Source organism: Melanerpes formicivorus, unplaced genomic scaffold (genome assembly GCF_026170545.1).
Source record: "Melanerpes formicivorus ecotype bairdi unplaced genomic scaffold, bMelFor1.0.p_v2 SCAF_36, whole genome shotgun sequence".
Taxonomy (NCBI): Eukaryota; Metazoa; Chordata; class Aves; order Piciformes; family Picidae; genus Melanerpes; species Melanerpes formicivorus.
In genome coordinates this window covers 851,091-871,467 of record NW_027142388.1, presented here as the reverse complement: position 1 = coordinate 871,467, position 20,377 = coordinate 851,091, and the positions used below count along the sequence as shown (strand labels likewise).

Below are 20,377 nucleotides of genomic sequence, written 5' to 3'. Positions count from 1 at the left end.
TGTGAACGGGCAAGGCGGGGCTGAAGCCAGTGCTCCCCCCAGCTTGACGCGATGGGGAACCCTCTCCCCAGTCCGTGCCTACAGCTTGCTGCCTACCCAGCACAGCCTGGACACCGAGGCAGCTGCTAAAGCCAGATTGATTTTATTCAAATTGCGAATGTAAAACAGAATAACAATTAAAAAAAACCAACAAACAAAACCAAAAACCGACTCAACCCTCACTGGCTTCAGAGCAGAAAGCCGCAGGTAAACCGCGCCCGGGGCTCTCCTTCTCCTTCCCCTTCCCCCTCCTGCTGCTTTAAGGCTTCGTTTGTCACTGGCGACAGGAGGGAGGAGAGACAGGTCGAGCCCCAGCTCCCGCCCGCCCCTCGGCTTCCTTGCGAGGTTTGGCACGAATCTGGCAAGGCCAAGGCCGAGCCCAGCACAGGGCAGCGCGGGGCTGTGGCCCCACAGCCACGGGTGTTAGTGGATCAGCGTGAAGCTGGGAAAGCTGCGGGGTTACCAACAGGGCTGCGGAGTGGCAGCGGGAGGGCAGAGGGGGGAATGTGGCAGAAGAAGGGGTCTGCACCCCTGGCCGAGGGGCCAGGTCTGTGGCGTGGGGCTGCCCCTCCCCTCGGCTCACACACACGCCCCGACTGTAAACGGCAAGGGATGTGGGCACCCAGCTCACCCCAACCCTGGCCCCACAGCCAGGAGAGAGAGGGGCCTGGCTCTGTGTGCAATTTTGGGCAGCACCTGCTCAGCAGCCTGGGGTTGAGAGGGACTCAGGGGCCAGGATGCAGCACCCCAGAAGGGTTTGGTGCTGGCAAGGAGGAGGGAGCATGGGGCTGCACTGGTGGGTCACCACCTTCCCACCCTGGGGGGTGTAGGGCTGATGGGTCCCCTCAGAGTCGCTGTGAGACCTGGTGCATTGCTCCCAGCTGGAGGTGCCAGCCCCAAGAGACTCCACCAGCTGCAGTGCCTGCTGCACCACTGAGACGTTGCACCCACATGGCTCTGGGAGGGCCCTCAGCACCCCCAAAAAGAGCTGGCCTCTAAACATCCAGCAGCTCCGGGCTGCTGGGGGGACCCCAGGGCCCCCATCCCAGGGGACACTTCCCCAGGTGATGTGGGACCAGGGGGAAGTATCACCAGGGCACTGGGGCAGGCACAACAAAGATGCTGGGGGGTGTGGCTGCTGGGGTGCTGCTGCCTCCCCACTCCTTTTAGCACACAACTAATAATTTAACCTGCTCCAGAGCCTGTTCCTAAAGGTTAAGGTGGCTGGGTTGGGGGAGAGGGCGTGCACAGTGGGCAGACTTGGCCCCGGGCAGTGCCTGCAGGCAGCTGCGGGCTTGGTCATGGCTCTCCAGCTGCAGCCCCGCGGGGCGAGGGAGGTGGGGGGAGGGGCGGCCACCTCGGCCCGGCCCCCTCAGTCCGTTTTCCACACCTTGTTGAGGAACTTGACCACCTCATCATAGATGATGAAGACGATGGCCACATCGAGGCAGACACGGCCCAGGCGAGGCACTGTGCCCTTGTAAAACCTGCCAGGGATAGAGAGGGAACCATGGGGCTGGGTGCCCTCACAGCCCCCTCCCCACTTATCCTCCCCTTCCACCCCCACTGCCCAACGCCACCGCAGAACTTACGCCAGGGGCCCTTCATGTTTCATGATCTGGTAGGTGCAGTCCCAGGTGTTCTTGTACTTGTGCGCTTCCAGCCCCTGTAGGATGGGAAAAGCAGGGTCAGAGGCTGGAGCCAGGGCTGTATCCAGGAGGATTTCATGGGGGATGTAGAGAACTAGGAGCATGCCAGGAGGAACCAATCCCCTTTTGCTGCTGGGAGCCAGCAAATCTGGCAGGGACGTCCCCACCTCCATGCACATTGCCCAGCACCCCCCCCAGCCTGGCTGCAAAGGGGCAGCATCCCCAGGCATCTCCCAAACCTCACTGCATCAGGCTGCACTAAGTGGCTCTAAAGCAGCAGGTGAGCCCAGCCCACCGCAGGCAGAGCAGTCCCACACCATGGCCCGGTGCCATACCTGCATCCTGGTCTTCACCACATCCAAGGGGGTGTTGCCAAAGACGCTTGCAGCTCCGGCAAGGGCTCCAAACACCCCCGTGACAAAGGGATTGATGACCTTGTTGGGATCGTCCCCTGAGAAGGAGAAGAGATTGAGGGCAGAGCAGTGGTGCAGGGATGAACCACGGCATCCCTGACAAAGTCTGCAAGGAAGGCGCCAGGTCTGGCTGCTTGCAATCGGGGCTTGTGCTGAGCTGGGAGGCAGGGTGTTTGGAGGGGACCATCCTGCAATGCCAGCCCTGCAGAGCTCATACAGCACTGAGGGGCTCACGGTTGGGGTGAAGGTGATGCTTCAGCACCAAGACTTCAGCCTCACAGGCTGGGACCACCCTGCCCTGGCTTTCGCATTCCTCCATCCCAACAGGCTGAGACACAAGAAGCAGAGGCTATGCTAGTAGAAAGCCCAAGCCCAGCTCCCAAGGATGGGCTGGGGGAGCAATGGCATAGCTGGGGTGACAGGGGGGCTGGGGCCACCATACCTTTGTACCAGTTCTTGAGGGAGGTCATGACGAAGAAGCGGATGGCCTGATTTGACCCTTGCTTGAGGACTGTTGCAGTTAAGCCCTGGTAGGTCCCCTTCAGTCCTGCAGCAAGAGAAGGTGTTGAAGGGAGCACCAGCCTCACCCAGGCAAAGAGACACCTCCTCACTCTACTGGTCCCAAGCTCAAACTTGTCCCTCACCTCCTGCCCCACCCCTGCAGCGTGGGGGTGCTCAGGGGATCAGGTCCTTGGGACTCACCCTGCTCCCGAACGATCTCCCGGACGCCGTGGAAGAAGCCACGATACTTGGGGTTGGGGGAGGTCTGGTCATGGATAAACTTCACCTGTGGGGAGACAATGTGCAAGGTGCAACGGTCCCAGAGGGCTGCTGGCCACCTCTCGCCTTGCACTGGGCTCAATCCAGAGATCAGAGCCAGCCCACGTGGCCAGGACATGCCAGGTGAGACCACAGGGCAAGTCTGTGCCCATGGCCTTTTCCTTTTGCAGAGGAAAACCTGGGAAACCACCTCTGCAAGCGACTGCATGGGGGATACAGAGCAAAAATGGGTGACAGGGAAGCTCCTAGGTGCAGGACTCCTCCCTGAGGCAGGGAAGAAGCTGTAGCTGCTAGACTCGGCCTGTCCACTGAGCTTTCCAGCACCCATTCCTCCCTTACACCACCAGCCTGAACAAATCCATGAGGGCTTCATGTCCCAGAAAGCCGGGCATCGGTGAGCCTTGCCCCCTCCTAAACTGGCCTGGGCAGGGGGATTATGGCAGGAGGACACTGGCAGCTACTTCCCACCCACCTTTACAGTCTCCATGGGGCAGACCACCACCACAGCCTCGGCAACACCGGCTCCCAGCCCGCAGAGGAGGCCCCGCGTGCTGTCCAGTCGTCCCTGCTCATCTCTCATGTGGTTGCTGAGGAACTCGAACATGCCGAACCTGCGAAGGTGCCACCATGCCAACCTCAGGGCACTTGGCTGGGGGGCTGCACCCCCTGCTCTGGGTCTGTCTCCAGGAGCACCTGCACAGCTCACAAGGGAACCCTCCCCATCCGGGAAAGCTCTGGCAAAGTGCTGCTGGGCACACAAAGGGCAAACCCACCCCATCATTTCTGCTGCCCAGGGTTGCCCCATGCCAGAGAGGACACCTACCTGACAGCAGCCTTGGGGATGGAGCCATACACCAGCGAGCTGAGCCCCCGGTACAGCCCCCGGATGCCATGGTCACGGACAGTCTGCTTCACGCAGTCCCCTGCGGCAGAGCACAGCGGCGCCGCCGTCACCCGCCATGCCCACGCTGCCACCCCCATTTCCCACTCCCCCAAATCCTGCTCACCCCCCTACCCCCAGCTCCACCAGGATCCCTGGAAGTCTCCAAACCCAGCTGGCAGGCTGGGGCCAGGCCCCAGGTGTGTGCTCACCGATGCCCTTGTAGCGAGGAGGGTTTGCCTTCTCGTCCAGCTGCAGCTGCGTCTTCACATATTCGGTGGGGAATGTGATACAGATCTCAATCCCTCCAGCCAGGCCACCTGAACAGCAGAGGAGGGGATGCTGGGGCTGGGAGCAGCACCGTGCCTGTCCATCTCCACAGCATCTGAGCCTGAGATCTCTGACAGCCAGGTATGGGCTGTGTCCCTGTCCTCACTAAACCTCGGACTTCACAGGGCTACAGGGCCCTGTGCCAACCTGGCACTCTGCACAGGTCATGGCAAGAGCTGGCAGGGAGATGTGGCCGTTTTCCCCACCCCTTTGGCCAAACACCACACTCGTGGCCATGGTTTCAGCGTTGTTTCCCTCTTCAACAGCACCTCTCCCTGCCCGGAGCCCTGCGTCCCGCAGGTGAGCTGCCAGCACGGGGATTCATAAACCCAGCGGAGCCCAACAGCACTGCAGGAGGCCCAGCACCGCTTGCCCAGCTGCAGCAGGAGCTCATTTGCAGACCCAGCTGTGCCAGCGTGGAAGCACAATTATCATCAGGGCCGTCTGGCTGCTCAGGGCTCATGCGGTGCCGGCTGCTGGGCTCTGATTACAGCGGCCGAAGCCTCGCCTGCCACGGCCCGGGGGCACGCCGGCATCGCAGCAGCGGGCAGCGCTAGGCTCGCAGGGGCTCCCCTGGCGCACCTGCAGCCAGCCCTACCGCCTTGGTCTCGGACGGCTGGTCCACACCCCCGCAGCTCCGTCCACACCCCCGCAGCTCCGCGACATGCATCAAAGCGCAGCTGGACCCTGCCGTGCCACAGGAGCTCTTTGTGCCAGTGCAGTGTCCTGTGGGGCAGAGCCTTGCAGGGACAAGCCACGCTGCACACCAGCCCAGGGCATGAGCTGGCACTGGGGCAAAGCCCCTGCTGGGTGCACACTGTGCAATGCAGGGGAGCCCCAGGGTGCTGCTGCTGGGGCTGGGCACCCACGAGAGCTGCCCCTGAGGGCCTCCCGGCTGCCTGCCCAGACAGGGCGAGATTGGGCCGCAGCTCACAGGATAGAGCCTGGCGTGGGGTCCGGTTGGCAGCTTCCAGTCCCCACAGCACTGTCTCTGCAGCCCAGCCACGGCCTCAGCGTGACTCAGCAGTGCTCCTGGCACAGCCACCCCAGCACGGCCCCAGCACCGCCCGTGGGGAAGGCACTGCCATGGCAGCGGAGCTCACGCTGCCCTGCGGCCGAGCGCAGGCCTGGTGCTGCACGGCACAGCTCTGCTTATCAACAAGCAGCTTGCCAAACACCCTGCCAGGGGGCACACTGTTCCCCACAAGCACAGGCAGCCCCACGGCCTTGGGCCAGGGGAGGCTCTCACACAGTCTTGCTCTTTTCTGTGGCCTCCACATTTACAAGAGAGACCTTTAACCGCCCTGTGGCTGCCTCTAGCTTCAGCCCAGCGAGTCACAGATCACAGGATGTTAGGGGGTGGAAGGGACCTCCAGAGATCATCGAGTCCAACTCCCCTGCCAGGGCAGGACCATAGAATCCAGCACAGGTCACACAAGAATGCATCAGATGGGTCTGGAAAGTCTCCAGAGAAGGAGACTCCACAACCCTGCTTGCCCAAGGCACGGACCTAGTGGTGGCCATGCTATCACTCCCCTGAGGCACCACTGCCTTCTCTCAGCCCCCTCCTTCTAGAGAGAGCTGAGAAGCGTCTCTATTCCCTCTGGCAGCTGAGCAGAGCCCATCCTAAACCAGCCTTATCCTGTTCCTTCCCCCCAGGCAAAAGTAGCAGCGAGTTGTGCTCTCCCTGAGGTAGCCAAGAAGCTGTGCCAGTGCTTACCACTGCCAAGATAACAGAAAAGCACCAACCCCACACTCCAAGAGTATCTCCCTCCTCCCCCAGGCACAGCAGGGATGGGGACACCAAGGCACCGGTCCCCCCACCCTAGAGCAGGACCCAGCAGCCCAGCCTGGCAGCACCCTGGCCCATGGGGCACTGGGGTCAGGGCATGAAGCCAGCCAGGCTGCACTGCAGCAGACAAAGCCCCCTTGTTCCCCCCTGTGTTCCCAGGGGTGGATGGAGCTGCCTAGCCCGGGCCAGGCAGGCACCGCCCAGGAGGCAGCGATGGGCAACCACTACCGGCCACTACGCCTCCACAGCGACCTGTGCTCTGCTGGCGTGGGAGAAAGCTGTGGCAGCCACAGTCAGCATAGCTCACGCCATGCCTGGGGCACCATGAGAGGACAGCCACCGTCCCCAGGCTCCCCAGAGCTCTCCTGCTCCCCCCTCAACCCTCTCATGTCCTTGGCACACCCATCAGAGGTGGCAGATGCTGCCAGTGCTTGCAAAGCACTGTTACTTCCCCTGCAAAGCCCAATAGCTCCTGTGGGAATGGCTGTGGGGCTCTAGGGAGCTGTATGAGGAGCAGCATCCTCCAGCTGGGCACAATGGTCCCTGAAAAGCTGATCACTGGCTGGCACCTCTCCATGCCACTAGGCACCACTGTGCCACCAGCCTCGCTGCACTGCTGCCACACACACACTCCAGGTGCTGCCAAGGCCACTGCCCTCTCTCCTACCCTGCAGGTCAGACGTTTTCGACGTTTTAAGAGCTGTAAATGTTTATTCCCTCTCAGTCCTCCAGCACCAGCTGCCTTCCCTAGCACCTTTGACAGCTAAGCAGCAGGGAAACACTTGGGATAAGCACACGGCCAGGGGCAGTTAGCACCTTGGCTCATGGCAGGCCTAGCAAAAGGCACAGGGAGGATTGCCACACCTCCTGCGACTGCCCACAGCCCCGGGAGCCACTGGGATTAAGGGCATTTGCCTGTGCAGGTAAGGCAGAGGGGTTCTGCCTGGCATCCCATTGGCAAGGCTGCGACCCCAGGAGCCTGTGAAGTGCTCTGGCACAGGGCCAGCATGCTGCTTCTGGGAACTGGCAGCCTCTGGGGCACTGGCACTGCCTGAGCTGAGGAAGGAGGAATGAGGGGCCCACAGCAAACCAGGGAGTGGAAATTGACATTGCCTCCATCCCAGAGCCACAGAGCCTGGCTTCCTCCCTGGCACGCTGCAGGGCACAGCAGCAGACACCTCAGGCCCTGCAGAGTGGCAGAGGCAGTGCTGGATGCTGGCACCCTGGCTGCGTCTGCCACCTCTTGCTGGGGACAGACAAGGTGAGCGGAGCCTGGAGGACAGCCTCCAACACCCTCTAAGTGGCTGTGCACAGGCAAGCTACAGGGCAGGCCAATCCAGGTCTTCCCAGGGAAATGCACCCAGAGGAGGATCTTCTGCCAGGCCCCCTCCCTGCCACCCAGAGTTGCTCTGGCCCCAAATCCCACAGGAAGGTGCACCCAGCAGAAACTCCAGCTGCACTCTGACTTGGGACAGTGTTGTTGTGTGTTATCTCTGTCTGCAGAGACAGAGCAGCACAAAGCCCCCAACCTGCAGCCCCTTCCCTCCCTGGAAGCAAGATCCATCAGAGGTCCCACTCTGCTCTCAAGTGTCCCTTCCCTACACCATTTTATTCCAACAGAAACCTTACTCTATGCAAACACATCACCCCACTGCTCACCAGCAGCAGCTTCTTCCAACCCTCCTCCCCTACACCAGGGCTGCCTGGGGCTTTGCAACCTGTTTACCCGGACTTTAACCAGCAGCTTCAGCTCTTGCAACACCACAGAGTCAGCAGGAACAGCTGGCAGTGAGCACTCAGGAGGTGAAAGTGCATGCAGGGCAGCCCAGATGCTGAGCCAGGGCTCCAGGCTGTTAGGAGGACACAATTTGGGAAGGGTTGCTCTGCCTAGCCCCAGAGACGGTTCCTCTGGCAGAAGGATCCCACTGCTGTCACTGCAGCAAGCCTGTGAGTACCCCAGCTGCCAGCAACGGTAGCCCTGCAGATCCAGCAGGGGAGGAAGGATGAACATCTCTTGGTCAGGCCCTGGGCACAGTTTTTCCAGGAAAAGTTCAGCTCTGCCCTGCAGAGAGGGCCCCTGGGCACAGCTGGGGAGACCCAGCAGAAAGAGGGTTTTGGGGACAGCACCCCTGTAGTGCCTGCACAGCACATGGCATCAACACTCAGCACACGTGGGTGCAGCTAATGACCTCAAACCCCATGAATGAGCAGCTTCTGGGGATACCACTGGCCACTTCCTAGCCAGTCTGTTCCAGGGACACCAGCTCCAGCCCCAGGGCAGGAGCTGAGGGCAGGAGGATAAAGCCTCAATAGGGAAGAGGAGCAGAGTCCCAGGGGCCATCGCAGGCCAAGGCTGCGCAGTCGGGGCTGAAACCACTGCCCTCTGCAAACCCCTACCCTGAAGCGAGGGTCCTGGCCAGCACCCAGGGCTCTGCTCAGGAACCACAGAGGAGGCACTTGGCCTCTGCCACCCCTGCAAGTGACTGCCTGGGCCTGCAAAAGCATCCTGCTCCTGTGGACAGAGCAGCAGGTCTGCAGGCAGCTCTGATGAGAAGTGAGCACCTGGAGAGCCATTTCAGCCTCTCCATTTTAAGGGTAATTTCACATGGAGAAACACAAGCACCTGATTTCCATACAAAATGCTCCTTTAAACTCCAGATTTAGCAGGATCCTTCCAGGCCAGAGAAAAATATTCCTAAGGACCTGGAGGCAAAGCAGCAGAGCTCTTACAGGACCCAGGCCTGAAGCTTGCCCCTCCAAGGCACCTTGCAGGGGTCAGGTGGTGGGAAGGCACAAAGAGGCTTCCAGCTCCTCTCCGGAGCACCAGGGATGGCTGTCTCCTGCTTTCCCAGCCTGTTCAGAGGGCAGAAAGATGCAGGTGTAGGGGGCAGGCTGAGCAGCCATGACTTGTGACATGGACCACAGGGTGCTGCGCTTATGGCTCCTACCCTCACCAGGGGCCTTGGTACCCTTTCCCTATCAGCCAAGACAGCTTTCAGAGCTGGGAGAGTAAGAAACAAAACATAAAAAGAGTCAAAGACCAGCAGGGTGCTGCAAATCCAGGAGGCAGGAATACTCACCACCAGCTTAGGGCACGTCTCTGCAGCCCCATCAAAAATTTTCTGCCTGCTCCCTGCCTCCAAGGGACACAGACCCCCTCTTGGCAGCCCTCCCCACTGCTCTTGAGCCATGCTATTAACAGAATCCAGCAGTGGTGCAGAAATCTGCCCTGCCCACGGTGGTGAAACAGGTTTTACAGGCCCCACCCTCCCCACACATCCCACCATCAGCCAGCTTGTGAAATGGGCTCAGGGGCAGAGCCTGGCTCAGCAGCAGGCAGCCAGGCACCTCACTGGGGACAGTGCCCCCTAAAGAGGTGCCCTTCAGCAGGGCTGGCAGCGCAGTCCTCACCTGGACACTTCCTCCTGCCATGCACAGCCTTCCACCACCCATCCTTGGGGACAACCACCACAGGGGTTGCCCTCTGCAGGGAGAGGTCTTGTGTGGCACTGGGATTGTGGCCCTTCACCACTCACCCACAGCTTCATCCTTGGGGACAACCACCACAGGGGCTGCTCTGCAGGGAAAGGTCTTACTTGGCACTGAGACCAGGGAGGGCTGCTTCCCTCGGGCGCTGCTGGATTGCTGCTGGCACTTTGGTAGGAAGGTAAAAAGGTGACCTGCAGCAGGTCAGCTCATCTCAGAGCGTGTCCCTGCCCCACACTGGGGCTAGGTCTCCTATCTGAAAGGGGCAGGAGGGTTCAGTGTGCCCACCAGCAAACAGGGATGCAGCTGGCACGGGAGCCTGCCCCGGCCAGGCTGGTGAAAGCCTGCTGCGTGCAGCGAGGCTCCACAGAGCAAACATGTGCCAGCAGGTGGGCAAACAGCCCTGTGCAAACAGCACTGCAGGCCCTCCTGGGGGTGGGATGTAGCCACAGTCCTGTTTCAACAGGCTGCCCTGTCACAGCCTGATCATCCATCCCTAGTTTTGGGCTCCCCAGTTCATGAGAGACAGGGACCTGCTGGAGAGACTCCAACAGAGAACCATGAGGATGATTAGAGGACTTGAGCATCTCCCCTGTGAAGAGAGACTGAGAGCCCTGGGGCTGTTTAGTCTTGAGAAGAGAAGACTGAGAGGGGACCTCATGAATGTCTATAAATATCTGAGGGGTGGGTGTCAAGTGGAGGGGACCAAGCTCTTTTCAGTGGTGCACAGTAATAAGACAAGGAACAGCAGGTACAAGCTTGAACATAGAAGATTTCACCTCAACATGAGGAGAAGCTTCTTTACAGTGAGGGTGACAGAGCCCTGGAACAGGCTGCCCAGAGAGGTTGTGGACTCTGGAGACTTTCAAAACCCACCTGGATGTATTTCTGTGCAGACTACCCTACTTTGACCCTGCTTTGGCAGGGGGGTCGGACTTGATGATTTCTGGAGGTCCCTTCCAAGCTCTGATGTCCTGTGACACTGTGATGCTGTGATCACCTCCTGGCACTGACTTCTCCAGTGTTGCACTCAGTCACTGTCAGCATTTAACCCTCTTGGCTGTATGATGGCAGAAGCCATTTCCCTCTGCTTGCAGTGGCAGCATCTGCTGAGTGCAGCTTTGGGGACTACCAAGCTTCTCATCCTGGTTCAGTTCACCTCCAACCCACTGCCCTTTGCACCCCAAGGCCACAACTCCATGGCTGCAAGCTGGTTCCTGGCCAGCTCACCATGCCACTTCAGACACCTGCTTTTTAAATGTCAAAAAAATCCTTCTAAAGGCAGGCAACAGGGAGCCAGTGTCACAGCCTGGGGCTGCTGGGCATCTTCCCCAGCACAGCCCTGTTGCTGGATGAAGGAGCCACTGCTGGGACTGAGGCTGCCTTGGGGACAGGCTGTAGTCCCCCAGGCACCAGAGCACAGGGGAATGGCTGCTGCACCAGGCACCAGAGCACAGGGGAATGGCTGCTGCACCAGGCACCAGAGCACAGGGGAATGGCTGCTGCACCAGGCACCAGAGCACAGGGGAATGGCTGCTGCACCAGAGCACAGGGGAATGGCTGCTGCACCAGGCACCAGAGCACAGGGGAATGGCTGCTGCACCAGAGCACAGGGGAATGGCTGCTGCACCAGGCACCAGAGCACAGGGGAATGGCTGCTGCACCAGGCACCAGAGCACAGGGGAATGGCTGCTGCACCAGACACCAGAGAAGGCATGTAAAAAACAAAATCAACTCCTGCTGTCAGGAGGTGACCTGAGACCTCAGCACACAAGCAAAGGGTCGCAGGGAGGCTGCATTGGCATGCACCACACAAGGCCATCAAGAGATGAGAGATGCTACAACATCCCTGAACTGTCAGCTCCTGGTACACATCGCCCAGGGGAAGATGGATGGCTCCTTCCCTCCATTTACATCAACTCAGAGAACATGGGTGCCCTGCAGAATGTCAAGCAGAGAATCAGGCACCTGGAAAGCTCAGGAGCTGGCATTTCAAAGCACAGGATTAACCCCAGCTCACACAGAGCTTATTCACACCAAAGAAACTGGGCACCTCCATGTTCTGGGGCTAACAGCCTCCTCCCACCAGAAGCCTTGGCGCTGCCCTAGGTTTCTGTAGCAGCTGCAGACCATGAGGGCTCACAGGCAGGCAAAGACGTGCTCAAGGCCACTGGGATCCTTCTGCCCTACTCCCTACAAGAGTTGACAGCCAAGAAGGCTTCTTACCAGACATGAGGCACCCAGGGCAAGCAGACCTGGCAAGAGTGGTCCCCTCTATGCTCTTCAACTCTCTTCCACTACCATGTTAACTGACCACCCACAACCCACCACCCAGCTCAGCATCAAGGGGACAGCATTCCCTGCTCTGCTGTGAGCACCAGACATCCACCTAAAAGCCAGGGAGCATGCTGACTCATGGCCATTCCCAGCAGGACAACCTCCCTCCCATCCTGCCAGGAGTGCCCTGGATGTTCAGGTGGACTTGGGCCTTCTGGGACAGGAGTCCTACTCTGCAAGAAACAGGTCTCAGCTTTCACACCCAGGTCCTGCCTGCTCCCCTCTCCAGGTATGGCATTTCCTAAGAGAGATCCTATCACCAGATTAACAAAGAGGAGGAAACTGAAGCTCTAATTACTGCTTTGTTTATCATATGATCCTGGGCTCTCAGATTCAAGTCCTGCCCTGCAGGTCCTTCTCCTTCTCCCTGCCCAGTCTCTCTGCCCCTTGCCCATGCCCCTCCTGGGACCTTGACACACATCACTGCTGTCTCCCGGTGGCACTCAGAGTTTGCAGCAAACAGCAGAGCAGCAGCCACAGCCCCAGTGAGCTCCATGCAGGAGCAGCCACGCACCCTGCCTCTCTGACCAGGCAAGGCTTAGGTGTAGGCAGGAGTAACAACTGAGCACCAGCCTCCACACAAGCTCAGGTCCCATACAAAGAGCAGGGCTCTGTGGGAGGGAGCAGACCCCAGGCTTCAAAGCTGACTAAAAACAGAGTCAGCCTGTGCTTAACTGTGAAAAGGGCAGCATCAAACAGCTGCTGTTAACCAGGAGCAAAATTCTCAGGAGGAGGGCAAGAAACAGCGAGAACCATTGGTGCTGGGCCCTAAACAGTCCACCACAGGCTGGCCCAAGCTGGTATCACAGCACCAGGGTGTCTGAAAACCCAGTGAGGAGCCCTCCATGCCAACACAGAGGTGGCCACCCCTGCCAGCTCTGCAGCTCTTGCCTCCCCACTGCCTTCATAGTGTGGTGGAGAAGCAGCTCCCAGCCCTGTAGCAGGCTGGCAGGAGGAAGAGGAGCTGGAGGTTTATTGGGAAGAGGCTGTATGAGCACAGCAAGGTGAAGCACTGCCTTGGCATACAGCCTCTGCTTGGACAAACAAGGACCCATTAGCAAATTAATTTCAAACTTTTGAGTTTGTCTCTTGTGATAACTGAAGGAGAAGAGCTCTTGGCAGCCACTGCTTCACTTGGGTCTCTTCAGAGGAGCCAGCCCCAGCATGCTCAGCTCTAGCATAGGGAGGGAGCTGTGCCTCCTTGGCAGAGGAGCTCAGTGACAGCCAGGGGCTGGGAGCAGAGGTGCAGCCAGGGTGGGATGATTTGATGCTTGTTTAGCTCTACCAGCACAGAGCAGATGATGTGCAGCACGGTCACTTTGTCTTGAATGTCTCCAGCTCTCTCCAGAAGGTTGAGCTTCAGAGCACACACACACCCCTGGTGTGCAGACAGATGTTAGATGAGGAGCCCTGAGACTCTCAGCAAACTCTTTAGTCAGCAGAGACAGCCACAGATGGCACTGTGTGCCCACAGGAAGGGGCTGGAGGGCTGGGCAGGCTGGGACCCAGGGGGTTAACAGCAGCATTCTCCCTTCTCTGCGGTTGTCTAATACAATTAGATGCCACAGAGGCTTGGCTGGACTCCTGCCCATTAACCAATTACTCTGATTTGCTGCATGCAAGGAGAGGACCAGCATCTCAAAAAGGTTCTTCTTCCACCTCTGCAGCCTCACAGGGACCTAGACAGGCTCCTCCAAGCGGGAGCATATGCAGCTTTATGCTCCATTGCCCAACTTGACACCTGGCAGAGGCCACAAAACATCCATGCTCCTTCCTTCACATGCAAACAGCTTCCAGGCACACCCACAACATCTCTCCTGGATGGGGAGGGCAGAGCAAGGCTGCTGCAGCCTCTTGCAGGGTATGTCAATGAGCTGTCCACAGCTGATGATCCCTCATTCTAAACCTGCACAAGGACTATGGAAGTCTCCTGAGGCACTGGCCCAGGCAGTAGCAACCTGACACACCACACACACACACACAGTGAGTTGGGACCGCCTAGGAAGGCTGGGTGGGGAGCAAGCAGCCTGTCTTCCCATCCTAAACTAGGATTAAATCCCACTTGGAAATCCTCTAAACAGAAAGGCCTGAATGAACAACTCCCTTCAAGGGGATGGTATCACAAAGCTAGAGAGCCCTGAAAAGCAGAGAGCTCTGGAGCCCTACCTCACTGAAGAGTCCATCTGAACGAGATGACACCTTCTCATTTGACAGCACAGACCCCTCCAGGTGATGTGCCCCCAGGAGTCCTTGTCACCCTTCGCAGGCTCCAGTGCTCACATCCTCCTCCCCTAGCACTGCCATCTCAGGCAGCTCTCCCGAACTGGGAGAGGGGCAATTGACTACCGAGGCAGGGACCAGGGCCAGAGTTGGAACAGCAAGGGCTTGGCTCCCCACACCCAGCCCAGGCGGGCAGAGCTTGCTCCTCCGGGTCCCCCCCACAGGAGGCTGGAGCTCTGCCCTTGGAGAGGAGCAGAGAATTGGACAGAGGAACAAAGGCGCAATCGTAGGAGGAGGAATTGGCTGGAAAACACAAAAGCTCTGAGCACGTCAATCACGCTGAGACTGCAATGGCTTATTTCAGAGGGAAAACAGCAATCTCCACTCTGGGAATTGTCCTGCGAGTGGCAGGAGAAAGCAGGGAGCTAATGAACGGCTACAAAGGAGTTTAACAAGCCTGTGACTGTCTTGGACTACACTCAGCTCGCAACTCAAACTAGCTACAAGCAGAAGGAGGAGCATTAACTCTGCAATTACCGCTGTGCTCAGAGCTTGTTCGGATCCCATGGAAATGGTCAGGACTCGTTGGGAAAACACGCCCTGATCCACAGCGACCGATGCTGAGACACAAAGGAGGGACCCAGAAGCTGCATTAGAGCAGCATGCAACATCGGTTATTTCTGCTCCTGCCGTAAGCTGCCACTTGAGCTTCTCCCTTAACATCTCCTAGAGATGCATAAGGAGGTCCCCCACCGGTTCAACTCCCTCCTACTGATACGAGGACCTGCCCGGCCGACCACCGCAGCCCCGCGTTCACCCTGCGCTGCCGCGGTGGGAAAAGGGACACGTCCCCAGCAAGGCCACAGGTTGCAGGAAACACCCTCGCTGCGACTCCCGGGCCAGCAGCAGCGGGAGCCCGGCGAGCTGAGCCAGCTCGGGGCGCATCTGCCGAGGCTCTACCGCTGCCGAAGGGAAGCTCCGCTCGCCGCGGGGCACCGGCTGCCGGGATGCGGCGGAGACCGACGCGGGAGGAGCACCCGGGAGGGACGAGCAGCGGGCGATGCCCAGCAGTGATGGGGCAGCCGGGACGCGGCACCTGCGGGGAGCTCCCCCGGCAGCCGCCGCCCAGCACAGGATGCCCACGCTGGCAGCGGCGGCCGGGCAGACCCCGGGGCGCTAGGAGGAAGAGCCCCAAGAACGGGGCGGGGTGGGGGACACCTACCTGCCAGGATGGCCTTGCCGGGGTGGGTGAGCTTGGCCTTGCCGGCGGGGGCGGCGGCTGCCAGGCGGCGGGGCGCGGTGGGGGCGGGCATGGCCGCGCTGCGCCGCGGCTCCTGCGCTGCCCGGCGGCAGCGGCGGCGGCGGCCGGGGCCCTATTTCAGGGCCGCGCCCCGCGGAGGGGCGGCCCCGGCGGCGTCACATCCTCGCGGGGCGGGGCGCGGCGGGGCCAGCGTCCCGGGGCTCGGCCTGCGGCGGAGCCATCGGCGGGAGGGAGGGCGCAGCGCGGTTAGGGGAGCGGTTAGGGGCCGCTGCCCGCTGCGCCGGTGCGGCGCGGGAGGCACAAAGGGGCTGGGCTGTCGCCGCCTGCTCCCCTGGGAACGGCTTTTGAGGGCCTCCCGAGAAGGAGTTCCAGCACCCTCCCAGGAAAGAAGCTTCTGCTTAAGTTCCAGGGAAGCCTCTTGTGTTGCAGCTCGTAGCTGGTGCCCCCTGTCCGATGAAGGGGCCCAGGCCCAGCCTTCGTAGTCCTGTGCATTGCTAAGATCCACCTCTCAGCACATTTCCAGGCTGAAGTTCCCTCCCCGCCCAGGTCTCTCGACCTCTCCTTTTAAGAGAGTTGCTCCAGTCCTCTCATCATCATCACAGGCCTTTGTTGGACTCTCTTCAGTCGTTCCCCGTCCCTCAGAACCAGACACAGCACTCCAACGTGCAGCCTCAGCAGAGAGGGTTCTTACTGCACCCCACGATCCCACTGGCCTTTGCATTCCTGCGCAGCCTGCCCCAGGCAGCCCTGTGTTAGCAGAGGGGTTGGACTAGATGTCCAGAGGTCCCTTCCAACCCCTACCATTCTATGAAGAGCAGCATGCAACCAGCACAGCCAGCAACAGCCCCAGAGCAGGCTGTAAACCCCCACCCTGAAGCACACTCTTGCATAAGAGTTGCACAACATAACACTCAGCAGGGCTCAGACCAAAGCAGATTTGGGCTTCACTGGTCCAAGCGCACTTAAAGTGTGTGGGTTTGCTCCTCCCACACCCTTTGCTTCAATCATCTCCTTTAGTTGGTGAGGAAGGAAGACAAGGGAACTCCCAAGGCAGTGACCACATGCAAACAGCCAGCAGTAATAGGAAGAGAAACCAAAACATTCTGGAAGTTGAGAAGCTGTCAGTGCAGCACACACGGTGGGGCTCAGATAACACTCAGTAGTTGAGAGGAACTTACTATCTGTTGCTCCTAGATAATTAGGACGTGCAATTGCACCACTACATGTTCCTGCTTCACCTGCAGGAAGCCAGGCCTTCACTCACTCATGGCTGAAAGCTGTATTTACAGGAATGATGGGGGCAGAAACCAACCCTATTTGCCTTTCTGCCTGGAATTTCACAGGAAGCAGGAAACACTGGAGCTGGACTTGGGAGCTGTGTTCTCCCTCACACCTGGCACAGCCACCCTCTTGCAAAGAAGGAATATTTTGTGTAAGAAATGTCCCCAGGCCACGTGTAGAGCATGCTCCTGTCAAGGCTTGCTATCTGTGCACTTTGTGACGTGACTCTTGCTTAACAAGACTCAGCAATCAGGGAGCTGGAGAGCAGCATGATACAGCTATGGCTTTGTGGCTAAACTGCAGAAAAAACATTTGGGAAACTGAAGCACCTTTATCCTGCCAAGATTAAGCAAAAGGACATGTGCTGGCATTGCAGAACTCATTCCTGGATGATGCCAGAGCTAAACATGGCTTCAGAACAGGCTTGAGACAGTCACAGAGGCAAGTCTACCGAGGTGGCTCCATGGCAATCCTAAGGCAAACCCCCTCCGGCACTGGGAAAAACAAACCAACCACAAAAAAAACCCAAAGCAAAACCCAAAACCAAACCATGAAGGATACACAGAAGGAACAAACATTCACAGTGCCAGTCCTGGATGCAAAGCAGCCACTCAGTGCTCAGGTTAGCAGTACTGGGGTGGTAAAAATGATGGCAACCAGCTGGAAATGCACTTGGATTTCTGGTTACTCTCTGCAGCTCCTCACCACCTTTCCATCAATTCCCACCCCATTCAGGCATGTTGGTGGACACACAGCTGCTGCTGCTGTGAGGCCATGGCCAACTTCACAACAAATGCTGGCCCTTATGGATTCCCAAACCAAGGCAGAAAGGTCTTGTGCACCATCTCATCCTGTCCAAGAAAAGCAGAGCACCACATGTTCAATTCCCATCAGTGTCAGTGGGGTTCACAACAATGCTTGCTCTGAACAGGGAAGGGATTATTCACATTTAATCACACGCAGATTACAAGCCCATCTCAACTTGACCTCCAAGCAGCACTTTGTCAGCAGAAAGCCTGGAGGAGAAGAGCATCTAAAGGAAGATAAACAACCCCTGAAATGCAAGAGGCTGCAAAAGGTGTGGTTTAAATCCCGTAAGAGGTTTACCTGAAAGTAAAGACTTGACCAGACTTGCATTGTCAAGAGCATCTCCTAGGAAATAGGTGGTCACAGCATAAAGAGCAGCTGCTGTTACAGATAAGACATCAAGTCCTCTACCTTACTCCTCTCACTTCAGGGATGTTGAAGGAAACAAACCCCTGACAATCTGAGCCAGTCTCCCTTGCTGGTGGTTGCTTCTTGTTTCTGCTGCCATAGAAAAGCTGTGAAGCAGGTGCTCTGTTGTAGCCTCTACAACCCCTGACATCCCTTTAGGCCCTCATCAGAGTTAAAGTGAACTCCTGACAGTGAAAGCGACTTCCATGCTGGTTTTGAGCACAAATACTGATTGCAGATCCTAGAAAGCATGTACACAGTGACCCTGCTTGATTGCTTCCAACTTTTCCCTCCCTTGTCCCTCCCCAGGAGGATGTTTTTTTTCCCACTCCAGTTAGCAGAGCTTGATGCACCTGGCAGCACCTTTTAGTTTCAGAGATAAGAACTGGTCAATACAGGGCAGATAACTTCCCATTTGATGCCCTTATCTGAATTGTTAAAACTCATTAACTACTGTAAACCTTTCCACACATTAATATAATCCAAATCACTCGGGCTCTGATGGTAAAAATAAGGAAAACTGATTTCCTCTCAGGTTTCCTGACAAGAACAAATCACAGGCTCACAGGATGTTAGGGGTTGGAGGGGGCCTCCAGAGATCATTGAGTCCAGCCCCCCTGCCAGAGCAGGGCCATAGAATCCAGCACAGGTCACACAGGAACACATCCAGATGGGGATGGAAAGTCTCCAGAAAAGGAGACTCCACAACCTCTCTGGGCAGCCTGTTCCAGTGGTCTCTGACCGTCACAGTGAACAAGTTGAGGTGGAACCTCCTGATTGCTCTGTGTGAAACAGACTCCGTGCATAATAGGGAGGAGCAGATTTGAATCAACACTTCCTCACCTTTCAACTGTGTGCAGCAGGAGCTGCTGTGGCTGGAAGATGCTGCTGCTCCAAACCAACCTGCATGATTCTCACTTGAGGGCCCATGTAAAAAGAGCTCCTGTTGTTAGCCAGGATGATTCACTGAGATTACCCAGACTGAGCCTCTCAAGAGCCCAGCAGAAGTCCCTATTGCATTAACACATGAGTGGCCCTGACTCATCTCAGGAGATGAGTGCACTCCACGTACTGCACAGTGATTACAGATTATCATCCTGCCACCAGCCCAAGGGCATGCCTCCCTCCCAGCAGACAGAAAATCCTCCTTCTGACAAACCCTGGTAGCAAGTTGAGGACCTTTTCCCCACCCCATAAACGAAACGGGCTCTGCAGAGGGACCTCAACCAACTGGACAGATGGGCAGAGTCCAACGGGATGGCATTCAACAAGTCCAAGTGCCAGGTGCTGCACTTTGGCTACGGCAATCCCATGCAGAGCTACAGGCTGGGGTCAGAGTGGCTGGAGAGCTGCCAAACAGAGAGGGACCTGGGGGTGCTGATTGACACCCACCTAAACATGAGCCAGCAGTGTGCCCAGGTGGCCAAGAAGGCCAAGGGCATCCTGGCCTGCATTAAGAATAGTGTGGCCAGCAAGAGCAGGGAAGTCATTGTGCACCTGTACTCTGCATTGGTTAGGCTGCACCTTGAGTCCTGTGTCCAGTTCTGGGCTCCTCAGTTTAGGAAGGACATCGAGATGCTTGACCGTGTCCAGAGAAGGGCAACAAGGCTGGGGAGAGGCCTTGAGCACAGCCCTGTGAGGAGAGGCTGAGGGAGCTGGGATTGTTTAGCCTGGAGAAGAGGAGGCTCAGGGGTGACCTCATTGCTGTCTACAACTACCTGAAGGGAGGTTGTAGCCAGGAGGGGGTTGGTCTCTTCTCCCAGGCAACCAGCACCAGGACAAGGGGACACAGTCTCAAGCTGTGCCAGGGGAAGTTTAGGCTTGAGGTGAGGAGAAAGTTCCTCATTGAGAGAGTCGTTCGTCATTGGAATGTGCTGCCCAGGGAGGTGGTGGAGTCACCATCCCTGGAGGTGTTCAAGAGGGGATTGGACATGGCACTTGGTGCCATGGTCTAGTCATGGGGTCTGTGGTGACAGGTTGGACTCGATGATCTTTGAGGTCTCTTCCAACCTTTGTGATACTGTGAAAACAGAAGGAAAGCGGTTCAGAAATTTACTAACCAGCCCTCCCCCGCTGGAATCCACTCCTGGCATCCCAGCTGGATAACTGGCACCTTGGGAATTGGCACTCAGCAGGGTGCTGGAGACTTCATCGCTGTGGGAAAGAACAGAGCAGATGACTTCTTTCATTCCTTCCTTTCACAACCGCTAGGAAGAAAAGAACAAAGGCTGCTGCTGGTCTCTTCTTCCAGGTGATTAGTGATAGAACAGGAGGGAACGGCCTCAAGCTGCAACTGGAAAGGCTTAGTCTGGACACTAGGAAACGTTATTTCATGGCAAGAGTGGTCAGGCATTGGAATGTGCTGCCCAGGGAGGTGGTGGAGTCACCAGCCCTGGAGGTGTTTAAAAGGCCATTTGGATGTGGTGCTTGGGGATATGGTTTAGGGGTGACCCTTGCAGAGTAGGGTTCTGGGTTGGACTTGGTGATCCTGAGGGTCTCTTCCAACCTGAATGTTTCTGTGATTCTCTGAAATAGAGATTTTTTTGATGGAAGTATTTTAAAGTCTTGGTATTACAACCAGAACAGACAGGAAAAATGGTTTAAAAAAAAAATCATCTGCTGGAGCCCTTGGAGCAGGCAGCACAATGCAGGACTGAGCAGACTCAGGCTTTGACTCATGGTTTGTGAAAGTCT

At 57.7% G+C, this 20,377-nt stretch overlaps 1 protein-coding gene across 2 annotated transcripts; it reads right to left on the bottom strand.

The window, feature by feature from the left end:
* Positions 1–126: 126 nt before the first annotated feature.
* On the bottom strand, positions 127–15,295 carry SLC25A1 (solute carrier family 25 member 1). 2 transcript variants are annotated; one of them, XM_068157170.1, is made up of 9 exons: positions 15,149–15,295; positions 3,974–4,081; positions 3,705–3,804; positions 3,354–3,492; positions 2,804–2,888; positions 2,544–2,648; positions 2,024–2,139; positions 1,632–1,705; positions 127–1,526 (listed from the first exon to the last, which is right to left on the bottom strand). In XM_068157170.1, the coding sequence occupies exons 1-9, from the start codon at positions 15,237–15,239 to the stop codon at positions 1,412–1,414; spliced, it is 933 nt and encodes a 310-aa protein (XP_068013271.1). In that variant the 5' UTR covers positions 15,240–15,295; the 3' UTR covers positions 127–1,411. The 2 variants fall into 2 exon arrangements, with proteins under 2 accessions (XP_068013271.1, XP_068013272.1); XM_068157171.1 differs by lacking the exons at positions 3,705–3,804; positions 15,149–15,295 and having other exon boundaries at positions 3,974–4,046.
* Between the last annotated feature and the right edge of the window lie 5,082 nt (positions 15,296–20,377).